The sequence below is a fragment of the Prinia subflava genome, chromosome 21 (genome assembly GCF_021018805.1).
Source record: "Prinia subflava isolate CZ2003 ecotype Zambia chromosome 21, Cam_Psub_1.2, whole genome shotgun sequence".
Classification (NCBI taxonomy): Eukaryota; Metazoa; Chordata; class Aves; order Passeriformes; family Cisticolidae; genus Prinia; species Prinia subflava.
In genome coordinates, this window is record NC_086267.1 from 3,235,017 (window position 1) to 3,250,255 (window position 15,239).

At 40.3% G+C, this 15,239-nt stretch overlaps 2 protein-coding genes across 2 annotated transcripts; both read left to right on the forward strand.

The window, feature by feature from the left end:
- The first annotated feature begins 1,943 nt into the window (after positions 1-1,943).
- On the forward strand, positions 1,944-6,865 carry LOC134560909 (arylacetamide deacetylase-like 4). The gene is made up of 4 exons (XM_063417354.1): positions 1,944-2,272; positions 2,643-2,859; positions 5,718-5,781; positions 6,091-6,865. Exons 1-4 carry the CDS (start codon positions 2,090-2,092, stop codon positions 6,863-6,865), a joined length of 1,239 nt encoding a protein of 412 aa, XP_063273424.1. The 5' UTR covers positions 1,944-2,089.
- A 2,092-nt stretch (positions 6,866-8,957) lies between these two features.
- LOC134560974 (arylacetamide deacetylase-like 3) lies at positions 8,958-13,509 on the forward strand. The gene is made up of 4 exons (XM_063417481.1): positions 8,958-9,282; positions 11,434-11,650; positions 12,025-12,088; positions 12,735-13,509. Exons 1-4 carry the CDS (start codon positions 9,106-9,108, stop codon positions 13,507-13,509), a joined length of 1,233 nt encoding a protein of 410 aa, XP_063273551.1. The 5' UTR covers positions 8,958-9,105.
- The last annotated feature ends 1,730 nt before the right edge of the window (positions 13,510-15,239 follow it).

The following is a 15,239-nucleotide window of genomic DNA, read 5'->3' on the forward strand; positions in this document are numbered from 1 at the left end:
AGGACGAGGAGGACTGAGGTGCAAACAGCACAGAGGTAGAACATGCTCTAAGTCCACATGCTGAGTATACTCTAAGAGTAACATATTAAGAGATTAAAACATTAGGATATTGTTTGGGAACATTAATTCACCAGCATTTCTTTAAGAACAGAAAGGCTGCAACGCAGAACTGAAATATTTTTGTTCAGATTGTGATGACTGTACAACAGATTCTGCAGACAACTGCCAGGGTGTAACAACAAAAAACAAATGAACAAAACCCCCAGACTGTCCCTTTGTAAATTTATTTTTAAATAAAAAGATAGTAGATCAATGTTCCTTCCACTCTATCAGGTCTATCAAGGTTTCAAAACAGAGGTGGCGTGTGTGAAGTGTTTTGGTTTTGATTAAAGTTGATTAATCATTGACTCACTGAATAGAAGTCTTGTGTCAAAATGGTTGTCAGCAAGAGCTCATAGAGCTAAGAGCAGATAGACGTGCTCTGTGGTATAAAGCTTTCATAATCTGATCATACAAACAGCAGGTGTTTAATTGCCTTTGCTTGCCTTGAAAAGTTTCATTTACTGCCACTGAAGTACTAAGTATCTTTAGGAATTTTTTTTCTTCATTAAAGGTTCTTTAGAAAGCACAGAAATTGCCTCCTCTGAGGATTCAAATATAAGAAATCATCAAGAATGCTGAAATACAATATTCAGAGCTGATATCCATGTGGAAATTTATTTCAGGATATTTTGACTGACAGCGCAGACATCAGAAATAAGCACTTAGTAGCACTGGGCTATTCTTACAGGAATACATGGCAAAACAAAGCCAAATCCCCACAGGCTGTGCTGTAGTATCAAACTACAGGGAAACATTTCTAGAACCAATAACTCCAAGCACCACTAGGCTGCCCCAGCTGTGCTGCAGAGCCCTGTGGAGAGCATCTGATAAGCTTAGGACAAGCTGAGCACTGGCCATGGGCATCTGGGTTTGGCTTCAATTCTCTACAGTCTAACATTTTAACTACTTATATCCTAAATTTGTGCTCTGTGGAAGGGAAAGGCTCCAAATCAGCCAATCTTAGCACAGAAAAGGCCGTAATGATATCTCTATTTCACAAACCTTGGCACAAATTTATGACATTGCTTCATCCCACACATCCTTACCTTCACAAGACAATGTTGTGCAAATCAGCAGTCAGTGTTGCTTTGATTTAAATACCATGCTAATGAAACTAAAGACTAATTCAGTTTTCAGACTGGAATTCTGCTTTAAAAGCCAAGGTACAAAATGTTTGGGAGCTGTAAATTTTAAATCATGTAGAAAACAGAATTGTAGTAAGAAGAACACAATCCAGAAAAATTACTTCACCAAACAACTGCCTCCAACTGTTACCAATCCCTCACCAATACACGTATTCATAATGCCTCTACACAGAACTGCAAACAAGAATTACAGTGAATATGAAACTCTGAGTGTTAATTACTAAAAAGCTTTTACCAGAAACAACAGTGGCTTCAATCTACAAACATACTCAAGTGTCTGGAGAGACCTTCGTGTACGTTAAGGCTTGCACTGATTTTAAACACTGAGCAAATGTACTTTTGTTTAAACAATAATTAAAGCATGAATGTGTCAGTGCATTCCCCTATGAGACAGAGCTTATAAAAAATGTGGATTTGAGTATTTTTCTTCTCAGAGAAGTGTATACATGTTTGAGGACAAATGCAAGTAGCCCTACATCACTGAAGTTTAACACTGTAACAGGAACGTCCATCCAAAATGAATCCACTACAAAGCAATCAAATCAGGACCCCTCTGAATAAAAATTTCTCCTTGCTAATGAAGAGCTCATAGTTTTAATCACTTCCATATAGTTTGAATCCCACCTGTTTTGAAGGGTACAAAGGAAGCATACAAGTGTTGCCAATAATACCATAAACAAAATAAGGGTGGAGAAAATTGCATTACATTGCATTGCAACATTAATAAACATTTAATTTCTGCATATGACCTGATCAGTCTCCAGTGAAGACACCTTAGATGCACTTGAAAACAAGGCTTGACCCAGCATTGGTTTTATAGCATTCATTACCACTGAAGTGAAATGGCATCTGTTCATACAGCTTTAGCAATTATAGGAATGTTTTTTATTGCTCCTATTTTAATACCAGCACTGTTTTGGGGGGTTGTATTATATGATTTTTTCAGCTCAGAACTGCCACCTGGACTTGAGCAACCTCTAAAGCTTCGTTTTTATCACTGCTTGCTGATTACAACCATGGTCGCGGTAAGTTAAATTTCTTAACCTGGGGATTTCACTTTTGCATAGGTAGGATATTTGGGAGCTGGAGGAAAATGGCTTAAGAGAAAAAACAAAAAAAAAAGCAATTCACGCTCCTGAAGCCTGTAAGCATTGATATATGAACCCAAAACATGTTAAATTAACTAATAAAATTAGTATGATTTATCTTAAAAGCTTCTTTAGATTTTTCAGTCAAATTGTAGTCACTTTATGCTGGGAAACTGTTTCACATGAAAATTTAAAACAAATATCTAGATGTATCCTGTACATATTGAACTGCATGTACATAGAATAATGCTGTCTGTGCAGGAACAAGCCAACATTACTCCTCTTCCAAATTCTTTCTTTTCAACAGGGAAAGATTTTGGACAAGCTGGGGATCTGCAGTGATTTAACCATACTGCGAATAATGCTCAATGGGATACCCCCATGGAGAGATTCCAAACTGCTTATCAAAGATCTCACAGTAGATGAGGTACCCTTGAGGATTTATCAGCCCAAAAGCCCACCCACTGGCAAAAGAAGAGGAATTCTGTATTTTCATGGAGGCGCTGGCACATTTGGGAGCATTAGTAAGAAATGGGCAAGTTTTATTTTTGAAGTCATATCCAAACATTGTATTTTTGCCTTCAGGCATGAGTCAGTCAGTCTACCCTGTCCTTCTCAGTGTCATCAGTCTTTGCTCAGTGCAAACTGGAAAGTATTTGTGGAATGAATAGTCTTGTATTAAAGGGAATCACATCTCTGCTTCCTTTGGGCACGAGACCTGCAGTGATTTCTGGAGTGATCCAGAAATCCCTCACCCTACTCTCAGCTCTCAGTGAGGGATGCTGTTCTACTAAAACTACCCTGTCTTACATAAAAGATATAATATGGATCCTAGGAAGAATTTAAATACATTACAAAAAAAAAAAAAAATCAGTAAATAAACTCCCATTCATGTAAGCAAGGAATCCAAATGAAGGAAAATATAAATAATGAAGGAGCAATTTGGGGAAGTTTGATTCTTGTGGTGCTGTGGCACAGGATACCTGATTTCCAGAAAGGGAGACAACCCTTGTCTCAGCAGCTGGGAGTTCAGCTCGAGTGCTCCGGGTCTCCTTCTGAGCAGACAAGGCTCTGAGTGCTTCCTCGGCAAGCCAGGGCCCCTAACATGGAAATCTGGACCTCGTTCCAGGGGTCAGGCAGTGCAGTTTGAGGGGTTTGAATCCTTTACTGTTTCAAAGGGTAGGGCTGCCCTCCACTGGGCAGACCTGAGCTTCCTGGCATCCTTCAGCCCCGTGCAGGGATCACGACGTAACTCTGGTGCCGCGGGTTCCCCTCTGCCCTGGGGCACAGCTAACCCACCCTGCTGTGCTCAGAGCACAGAGTCTGGCTGGAGGGTCAGGCTTACAGCTGGAGCCAGTCTGGGTGGCAGTGAGGACTCCAGGGGTGGCAGGCACTCTGTGATCTAAGTGACAGGTGAATTCCTCTCACTGGAAGAAAAAACCACGCCACAGTTGCACAGTGAGTTCCTGTTCACATGGCATGGCCTGATGTAACAACCATACCTGTGCACAGAGAGTGGGACCTGACCTTTGGCTTCAATTCCTGCTGGTGTTTGATAACAGGAAAACAATCAACATGATGACAAGCTTTCACAAGGCCTTTGGGAATCTGCAGCTTAGGAAGCCTGAAGGCTGCAACCAGCAAATTAGCAGATGCTACACTGAAGAGAATCAGTGAACAGATAACTATGACTTATTCCTCAAATGGATGTCATACCTCACAAATCCTAGAATCATTGAATAGTTTGGGTGGAAGGCACCTTAAGTCTCTTTCTATTCCAAGTCTCCACCATGGGCAGGGACACCTTTCGCTATTCCAGGTTGCTCCAAGCTCTGTCCAGCTTGGCCTTGGAAACTGCCAGGGATGGGGCAGCCACAGCTGCTCTGGGCACCCTGTGCCAGGGCCTCACAACCCTCACAGGGAAGAATTTCTTCCTCTTATCTAATCTAAACCCACTCTTTTGATCAATTTAAGTTTTTTTAAGTCAGCAAATACATGAATAAAGGAGACTGAGTTGCTAGAACCCACTTTGATTTCCAGAAACGTCTCCTAAAGAGGCTACACATCCATTACACAAGAGGGAAGGTCTTTCATTTGGATTACAGCTCATTGAAAGCCAGAAAAAAGAGGGGTTATGGGAAGCTCCTGTGAGATTCCCTGAAGAAGATTTATACTGTGAGCAGTGCTAATCAATTTATTCAAACACAGAAAAGATGGTGCAAGGTGATGTGGTATTAAGTCCTCTGAGGATCACAAATGAATGGCTGAAAACTGCAGAATATCTTTATGACAGCAGAGGATCAGACATTAAAATGAGAGATGAAATGGCTTGTAGAGAAGTCAAACAGATGAACAGAGCACTCTGACCTTATAAATGAGGCAATAGACTCCAAGCAGGAGCAGGAAGAAGATCTTGCAGGAAGGAAGTCTTGGGATTATGGCAGGAGGTTGCCTGAAAATGTTGACATAGTGCACAGTAGCAGTCAAAAAGCAAATAAAATGCCAGCAACTACTGGTAAGAAAGGAAAGACTAAACAAGAAACTTCTTTATGCCACTATAATAAATCCATGGTGTATCTAAATACAGTACAGTGTTTATAGTTCTGTTTTCCACTCCTCAAAAAAGATAAAGCAGTACTGGAAACACTTGGAGAGGGTGCCTAGGTGAGAAAAGTGCTTCTGTGCAGAGGATATATGAACAAACTATGACTCTTTAGGCTGCAACAGGTGCATAAAGACAGATACACTAAGTGACTACAAAATCATGAGAAGCAAGAGAAGTTAAACGGGGAAGGATTTATCCACCATTTCTTACAGTACAAGAGTCAGTGTCACCGTGTGGAAGCAGTGAATGCCAGGTATGAAAGAAGCAACTAGAAATGGCTCTTCACACCTTTAGAAGCAAGCGAGAGAACTCCTCCTTGCACAAAGATGTTATGGTTAAGGTTAAAATCATGGGCTTAAGAAGCAGATTGGGTAATTCACAGAAGAAATGCTAATCAAGGGCATTAGGTAGAAAGAAAAGCTTTCTCAAAGGAGTACCCTGAGCCTCAGATTCCTGTATGCTCGTTATTCCTGTTTGTCCTCAGCTTACACTCTCCTTAGACACCTTTGGTTGGCCACCAGGTGAGCTATGAGACCACCCCAGACATATTTCTGGGTTTCCCCAGTATCACTACCCTCACATGCTTGTGTGATGCCCTGAGAGCCACTGGCCAACAGAAAATGTGTTAATGTGTAAACACCACATTCCATAGTACAAGTTCCTTATCAGTCTCATGTTGCAGTGCCTTCCACATAGCATATGTTTAGGGATCTATATTTTCATTTCAAAAGGATATTTGATTTTCAAATCATCATTTCTGATAAACTTTCTCTCTAGGAGCCTTTGAAAGAATATGCCGCTATATGGCCAAAAAATGCAACTCAGTGGTTGTGTCTGTTGGGTAAGTGCTATTTTGCCATAGAAGTATTTATGGGAACACAGCTCTCAGTTGAAACTCTTCTGAAAAATATGCTGAAAATATTTACTGTTTTAGATTGCAGCCCTATTTTTCACTTAAACTTTTCATTTATAGGCAAAGTATTCTAAAACAGCTATAGCATCATTAGTTTGGCCTTCCAATCTACACTAGTTAAACCCAAATATAATCTTGAAAATTAAAAAAAAAAAGTCTGCATAACAACCACAGCAACTGCAAACAACACAAATTGAATGTATACAACTCCAATAACCACAATCTCTGACATTTCAGGTACCGTCTGTCTCCTGAACACCCCTACCCAGGGCAATATTTTGACTGTCTCAGTGCCACCTTATACTTCATGAGGAATTTAGAAGAGTATCACGTGGATCCTGGGCTCATCATCATTAGTGGTGACAGCTGTGGAGCTAATTTTGCCACAGTTATTTGCCAAATACTGCTGAATGATAGAGATCTGCCAAAAGTACGTGCTCAGGTCCTGCTTTACCCAGGACTCCAGGGGCTGGATTTCCACTTGCCCTCCTACCAGCAGAATGGTTCTGTCCCCATATTGACCCGGAAGATGATCGTCTACTTGTGTTTTCGTTACCTTAACAAAAAACCCACAGTTTGGAAAGATGTTCTACAAAACTGCCATGTTCCTGAGAGCATGAGACAACAGTATAAAAAATGGGTAAGTGCTGACCTTATTCCTGAGGAATTTAAGATTAGAGGCTACATACCACCAAAACCCGCACCATATAAACCTGAAGTCCATGAAGCTATCAAAGAAATTTTGGCAATAACATTTTCCCCACTTTTAGCTGAAGATTCCATTATTTGCCAGCTCCCTGAGTCCTACATTGTGACCTGTGAGTTTGATGTGTTGAGGGATGATGGTCTGTTATACAAGAAGAGACTAGAGGACAATGGTGTTCAAGTGACCTGGTATCATTGCAAGAATGGCTTCCATGGAATTTTAGCCTTTTTTGGCTACGGGATTTTTTCCTTTTTATCTGGAAATAAGATAATGGATAATATTGTGAATTATATAAACAGTTTATAGAAGTATTTTTCAGAGGAAAGATGTAAGTCATGCAGTATCTTTGATGAATTTATACTTGGCAAGGAATATAAACACTTTGATTCATGGTTTGGATTTTGACTGCGTTTTGTAGCTTCTGATTTCTACTTCTGTAGTGACTCTCAAACAAATGTTAAGATTATTTGAAATGCCACCATTCTAGAAAATCTTCATGTAAAAACATACCAATAAGACTGACATGAAAAAGGCAAGGCACCTAGCACATATTCAATATGCTAACAATAGCAATTTCAGTATCTTTGCATTGCTGGCACACACGGAAGACAAGAGACAAGAATCACCCTGAAGATTCTTCAATAGCCCAGAGATGCTGAAGACAACAACTAAAGTCTGCTTTGGCCCTTGTGACAGGTGTTGATGGTATCAGATGGAGAACTCAGCTTCTATGAAGTCTTATAGCAGACACTGAAACTGTAGCCATGAATTTCCAGGGTTAGTCTGTACTGCTCCAGAAACAGGGAAATCAAAAGGAAGGCTCCTGTCTGGAGCAGAAATCCTAAATTTGAACTAGTGGGGGTTTGATTTTGTTTGGGATCTGAGAAATGATGTTTCATTTTGGAACTTCATTCTCAAACTGGAATCCCTGAATTTCAGTGAGTTGTGTGGATGTCAGAGAAGTGCAGAGGTGAGACTTTTCCATAGCCCCTTTTTCTTTCAAGGTTATCTTATGCTCAAGGCTACCTGTTCTGCTGTGATGAAAAAATTCTGAAAATCATGTAAAAAAGGCAGAGAAGCACAATTTTATCTATATTATCACTGTAATGCTATGGTGATTCTGTGATGCTTTCAACAACAAAAAATAAAAACTAGCATTGCAAATATTTCTGTTCTAAGAGTGAGAGTTCCATTTGCTAAACACATACTGACTGACAAACCCAACTGAACCCCCCTTGGTGAAAGGAACAACACAACACAGGCAGGCAGAGACCACAATCCTGCTACTTCTGCCTGGCCACATCTGTGCTGTGGTCAGTAATTAACCTACCAAACAACTGCATATGACCAGGTAACTGTGAAAACACAACACAAAATGAAAGTCCACAAACACCGCTGGATGGGCTATTTTTTTTCAAATCTGGGATTTTGCTGATTTTTGAAACAAGATTTCCTTCTACTTCAGAATATTTTATGATGACTATGTGCCCTATTAAAAACACTCAACTTCTCACTAGAGAAACAACATGAAATTAATTTTTTATAAAGTTTTGTAACTAAAATGATGATTCTTTCCCTCTATCACTTATAATTTGACTTTACAACAACAACCACACCAAAACAACAAAAAAAAAACCCCAACCCCCCCAAAAAAACCAAGTCAACCCCCCCACACCCATTGTTGCCTAATCAGGTTAGATTTTTACCTCATTTCTTTCCCCATGCATTTGCAATCTAGATGTTCTGATGTCCTAGTTGTTTGAAGAGTTGCAGACTTTGATTCACAATTAATTAATTGGCATCATTTAAGTACACCTCCTCTACATTAGCACAACCCTACTCCTCAGCAAGAAGCAGATAAAGCAGTTTGATTTGGAACTCTTTTATCACTGGTTATCTTAAGTCATTCTCAGCTGTACTTGTTGCACGCAGAGTTATTGAAAGTTACCTGCAACAAGGTCATGAATCTAAAGTCAGCCTCCTGTGGCTTTTTTAAAGTATGTTCTTCTGTTAGAAGAAAGCACAAACACTAAAAAGAACTCAGATTTGGGTAATGACAGAATTTTCTAAGTGCACATTTCCAAAGAGCACTGGTGACAATCCCTTTGGCCCTCGTGAGTGACAATAATCACATGCAGGTTCCCACTCTCTTCCATGGGTGTTTTATAGTGCCACAAACTCAAAGCACACAAATGCCCTCTGTCCGTTTTCCACCTCCAACTAATTTAATAATAATGGAGTTCATTCATAACACTCTTCTCCCAGCTAAGCACTGGTTTCTTGCAAAAATTCCAAAATGCTGCTGGCACAGATCTGTTAACAAATCAAGGACTTTGACCAACTTATCTTTTGTGAAATAACAGGAATGGGGGGGAAAGAAAGTAGGAGAGGGAAAGATACCTGCTAATGTATTTGTAAAAGGGAGGAGAGAGGTTTTTACCGGAGCCAACAAAGAACAGGAAGATTAACAAAGAATTGGGAAGTAGCAAGATATATATGTTAGAAAGTCAAATCAAAGACATGTCAGATCACTGCAGTTCAGCATAATGGCAGCTGTACTCACAGTGCTGGTGTTATTCTTAGCTGGTTTTCTTGCTGGATTTCTATTACTGGTCATAGGGGCAGTTAATTTTGATTTTACCAACTCAGAAATTCCGCCTGGAGTGAATCAGCCTGCAAAGCTCCGAATCATTCATATAATTTTAATATGCACAGCTGTGGTGGTAAGTGAACCTGGTGTGATTTTTGGGGGAGGAACAGTGAACCTGTAGTTTTTAAGCTTACTGCCATGCTAGAAGCCTGCATGGAATTGTGTTCCAGAGAGGAGACCAGGGCATTGCTGTCATGCTGCATGTTTTATTGAGCTGAGTGTTGCTAAAGAAACCTTTGCCAGAATTTTGACTCTGCACTGCTCAAATCCAGTCCTGCCCAGCCCTATCTTAGGCAGTACATAAATGCTGCCTTAACACAAGTGTGTGAAAGTCTGACTGTGCTTCTGCCCTGACTCGAGCTGACCTAGCAATGATTTGATTTATAATGTTTATCCATGTTGGATCATTTGTATTTCCATTCTTTGTTCAGACTATACCAGATGTCTCTGGGCCGTGCTTTTAAGCTTTTCTTGGGCATGGGGATGAGAATTGTGTATTTATTTTGAATATATTATGTGAGAAGCTGAACATTTCAGAATGGGCCTTGGGAAGGGAGAGTTTCTGTCAAGCAAGTGACAAAATTAGGTGATGTTGCCAAAGAGGAGCTGAAGGAATTTTTCTGCCCAAAGCACATTTATGTAAATCCTGCAGCAACCAAGCAGGATTGTCTGATGGGGATGAGGTGCTCTGGCCAGCCCAGCTTCCCCAGGTGAAGCAGCCTCTAAAAGCGTGGAAAGGTAATTTGTCTCCAAGAGCAGCACTCAACATCTGGTGAGCTCTGCTGACAGAGGAGCTCACTGAATCACGGGGATTTCTATATAATGATAGGTGTAGAGATGTTCTGATGAGGCATGGCATTGGATAGGGGATAACAGAGCTTGTGCATATATTCACAAAATTAATTTAATGGAATAGCTGCAAATAGATGCAAGCTATTTAAAATTTAAAAAGGAAAACAAAGAGAAAAATATTCTCAGTTAGAAATATTCTAGATTGTGGTCAACCATAGTAAAGAATTCTGGATATATATTCTCATGATTTGGTTGCACAGAAGCTGTAATTAGAGATTACACCACTTAAGCAGCTGGAAGAGCCAGTTCTCTTAATCATCAATCCACTGCCCACCATAAACCAGCATTGTATGTTGCCATGTAAACAACATAGCATGAAAGAAAACAAACAAGATGAATGTAAAAGTTAAGATATTCTTGGCATTGTTCCATTCCTGCTTCGAAAATAGCAAATACAAAAGAATAAATAATTTTATCATGTTTGTATACAACTGGAGACACTAAGACTAGTTTCTGTAATAAAATTAAAATCAGTATATTGCAAAATGTCTTAGTTTTTTCAAGAAATCTTACCTCAAGATCAGGCATGGAGAATATTATAAATAGCTGGAATCACTGACAAAAAAGCCATTTGTAGATAAATATATTGAGAGTCATGACACTACTGACAATCCATGCAAATGTGGCTGTCTAATAAGAAATACTCATAACAGAATCCTGAGTATTCTGAACTTGATCCAAATGTTTGGTTCCTAAGGACCAAACATGACTGGCATGGCTGAACAATGAATTTCAAAACAGAGGCTATGCCTTTTCTTTATTTATGCAAAGTTATGTTGGAGCACTAGCTCTGATTTGTAGTCATTTTCTGGTGCCTGGCATGAATATCCCTACGGCACAGAAAACGAACAGAAGTTCATTCCTACTAAATGTGTCAGGATCTTCTTGTCAGTGCATGGCACACATCAGTGAGAATTAGGAGAGGATCAAAAATATCAAACATATTCTTAACTTAGTCAACTCTACTTTGGGCAAGTGTCTGTCCCGTGAAAATCAGCACCAGGATGATCCATCTTTTGCTGTGTCTTCACATCCTCTGAGGGGGAAGGATAGAATAACCAGTGAAAACCAAACTTGCTTTCAGTGTTAGGTAAAGGAACTGCTGAGGAAGCAGAGGGTCTATTTCACAGGCTCTTAATGCTGCCTGGTTTGGGGTTCTGTTCTTTGATTCATGTAACTCTCATAACCTCTCCTGATGCTGCTGTCACTTGTTCAGTTGTCTCCTTTACCTGTACAACGACTCTCTTAGTTTATTACTTCCCTAAAACAAATACATGACTTAGGCACCATGAGTTTACTGTGCACACAGCTCCTTTCCTTTGGAAATCAGGATCTATTGAGCGAATTCTCTGTTCTCTTTGCCTTTGAACAGGGAAAGGTTTTGGAAAACGCTGGCATCTGCAGGCAGGTGAGCTTTGTGCGGTACATGCAAGGAAGAAAGACCCTGAGGGCGGACCCAAAGCTCTTCATCAAGGATCTGTGGTTTGAGAAAGTGCCTGTAAGGATTTACCAGCCTAAGACTCCATCTGCCAGCCCAAGGAGAGGAGTTATGTTTTTTCATGGAGGAGGATGGGTATTTGGAAGCCTTGGTAAGACACATAACAGAAATGGTTCAGTTAAAGAAATGCATACTTCATAAAAAGTAAAGTTGGTTATTTTCTTCATCTGTAGCAGCTGCAAATTTTGGGTATAACCATAGGTTCAATCTCATAATTCTTGCTGCCAGAAGAAGGCACCTGCTGTGGATCACAGGATTTTTCTTAAGGGACACTAGTATAAGAGGAAAAAATGCTGAAATAGGAAGGTGAGGAGGTACAAAAGAACTGAGGAACTTTGTAGGAAGCAGCAGAGAAAAGTAGAAAGCATTTCTTTCTTGCAACTCTTTGACTTCTCCAATAGATAACATCTCTGGAGTAACAAATTCACCCCAACCTAAACCCAAACCCCACCCAATGTCTTTCAGAAACCCATGAAGAGCTGTGCCGCTTTATTGCCAGAGAAAGTGAATCTGTGGTTGTATCTGTGGGGTGAGTCTTTGCTCATGCTGATTTTGAGAGATTATTTCCTAAAATAAGACTCACTTGGGCTGTTTTCACTTTCTGATTATATCACAAATTACACTTTGGGATATCTAGTTGGAAAATTAAGTTTTAAATCAATATTTTCAAATTCCAAACTCAAAACTGATTGTAAACAGACAGTAAACTATACGATCCCCTTAACACTTATTCAAGGAAAGCCTGCTTGATGTTTAAAGAAGCAATGTGCTTCTAATACACAAGCTAATACATTATCAAACTACTGGCCTAATTATGAGGTTCAGATTACGAGGTTATGAACATAACTTTATGTAACAAAGATATAAAACAAGTATTGACATTCGTGTCCAACCCATGAAAAGCTGAAGCAAAAATTAAGTAAACGATTGCCAATAAAACCTACATATAGTTGGCAGTTGGCAACACTCGTGTGTTATTAAAGACTTAAGAGACATAATAAACAGATGATATCATACCAAAATAATCTGCACCACCTACCTCTTATTGATAGTAATACTATGGAGGCAATAAAATTTCTGCAGAAGTCAGCGTTCTCCTGGTTCCAGGAACCAGGATTTCAGCAGTACATTTAAAACTCACATTTCCTTCTCTTACGTTTGTCCCTGTGTCCCAGGTACCGTTTAGCCCCTGAGCACAAATACCCCGCTGCCTACGAGGACTGTCTCAGCGCCACGCTGCATTTCCTGCAGCACCTGCAGCACTTTGCCGTGGATCCCGCCCGCGTCACCGTCTGCGGGGACAGTGCCGGGGGCAACCTGGCAGCTGCTGTCAGCCAGAGCCTGGCAGGCAGGTCAGACCTCCCCAGGCTGCGAGCTCAGATCCTGCTCTACCCCGGCCTTCAGGCGCTGGACTTCAATTTACCGTCCTACCAACAGAACCGGGGAGTCCCTCTGCTGTTCCGGGAACGTGCTGCTTTCTACATGCTGCAGTATCTAAATGGAAATGCAGCAAAACTGGAAGAGGTCTTGGAAGGTTCGCATGTTCCTGTAGATATTAAATTAAAGTATAGGAAGTGGGTGAGTCCAGACAACATCCCTGAGAAATTTAAGGTCAGAGGTTACAAACCATGTGTGCTACTTGACTGCACAACTGAAGTTTTTGAGACAGTGAAGAGATTCTGTGAGCCCACGCTGTGCCCGCTGCTGGCTGAAGATGCAATTATTCGGCAGCTGCCAGAAACTTTCATCCTGACCTGCGAGTACGACGTGCTGAGGGACGATGGCTTGTTGTACAAGAAGAGGCTGGAGGACAACGGGGTCCCAGTGACCTGGTACCACCTGCAAGATGGATTCCATGGGATCATAAACTCATTTCATAGTGCCTGGTTGTCATTTCCAGCTGGAAAAAGGGGCCTTGATAAGATTGTGAATTTTCTAAGAAGCTTATAGCAACATTTTTCTTTTTTTCTCTAAGAACTGCCAAACTTCTGTGGTCTTTTATGCTTCTAAATTCCATATAAGAAGTTAATATAGAACAATTTGTTGATAAGCAATTATGCCAGTGTGATAGAATAGTTTCTTTAATGCTGTTTGAAGTAGTCCCTGCACAGTCTGTCAATTTAATCATCTGTTTGTACTAGATGCTTGTCCAGTACAAGTGCTGCTGTCTCAGTACATATAAAAGATGCAGTAAAATTTTAAGCCAACATCTGGTCTGACCTATTTTATTCAATTACACTTAACAGTTTCATTCTTCCTAGAAGTGTGTGTTTTGGCAAAGGAGGAAGACACTGACACTACAGTTCTATAACAGCCTGTACTCTGTGCTACATGTAGCACCTGAGTTTAACATTCCCAATCTGAAGATATCTGTTGGCAAGGTAACCAGTGTTTTATACTCAAGAAAATGAAGTCACATTGGTTAACTTGACTTTTAGAACTGCAACTATTCCCAACAGAAATACTCTATTGATGGTTCTGTTTAAATTACAATGGGGGAAATGCTTTAAAGGTTTTCTTACATTTATCAAACATTTAGGTACGCTGAAAAACTTCTTTTTGTGCTTGAATCGAGTCCTACAATCACAGGATGGTTTGAGTTAGAAGGAACATTAAAGCCCACCTCATCCCAACACCCTGCCATGGGCAGGGACACGTGGTCTAGCCCAGGTTGCTTCAAGCCCCCAAATAATCTAACAACAAAAATAGGACTGATGCATTTACTTTTGCAGAGCATGTGACTTATCTTTTGCCTTCACCCCTCCCTCATTCCCATTTTCTTTTCTGAATGTCCCTGTTAACGGTATGTATTCCAAACTACGTAAAGCATGCCCACAATGCAGGAAGCCAGTGTCGTGGCTGAAGATCAGTTGCAAGGGATAATTTAATCTCCACATTTGCTGGCTCTCTGTCATACACTAGAACTTCATTCCGGACTCAGCTTCAGTCTCTGAGCACTCACTGTTAGCATCCACAATCCAAGAATTCCGTATTCAATACCAGACCCTTTATCAGTCCCACAATTACCATAAACAGGAAAATAAACACAGTGGCTCTTCTCCAATGTGATAACTACTGGCACATTGCACAACATTTACAAGGGCTTTAAAGTGAGCAACACCTGAGAGATCTCTTGCAACTGACACTGCTCCGGGACTTGCTGATACCTGAAAAAGCCACATCACAGAGAGGTGTGAAGACCTCTGGATCACCTCTGGATAAGCAAAATGGCATTTTTTCATCTACTGCCAGTGATACTGCTGGTGATTTTTGTTGCTTCATTCATATCAGCAATCATAACAACAATTCGAACTGAGTTCGCCAATTGCAGCATCCCTCCTGGAGTGAGCAGTCCTGGAAAACTTCGATTTATTGTTGCTGTTTTGATTGTTGTATTTACTCTGGTGAGTAAATCTGCTGTGACTTCTGCCAGAAATGTTGTTAGATGTTAATTTTGTTGTATGTGGAAATACCAGAATCCTGCCAGCTCCATCAAGGCTTAAATGATGGCTTTTCTTTTCTGGGGGCTGACTTGAGAGGACAGTTTTTGGAAAATCATTTCTGTTAGACCTCAGTCAGATTTTTCCCTATTACATAAGGATTAAGTCAAGCATAAGAGCTCAAGTTTTATCAGCTGAGCTCCCTTAATTAAATTTAAAATTAAATATTTATAAAAAGTG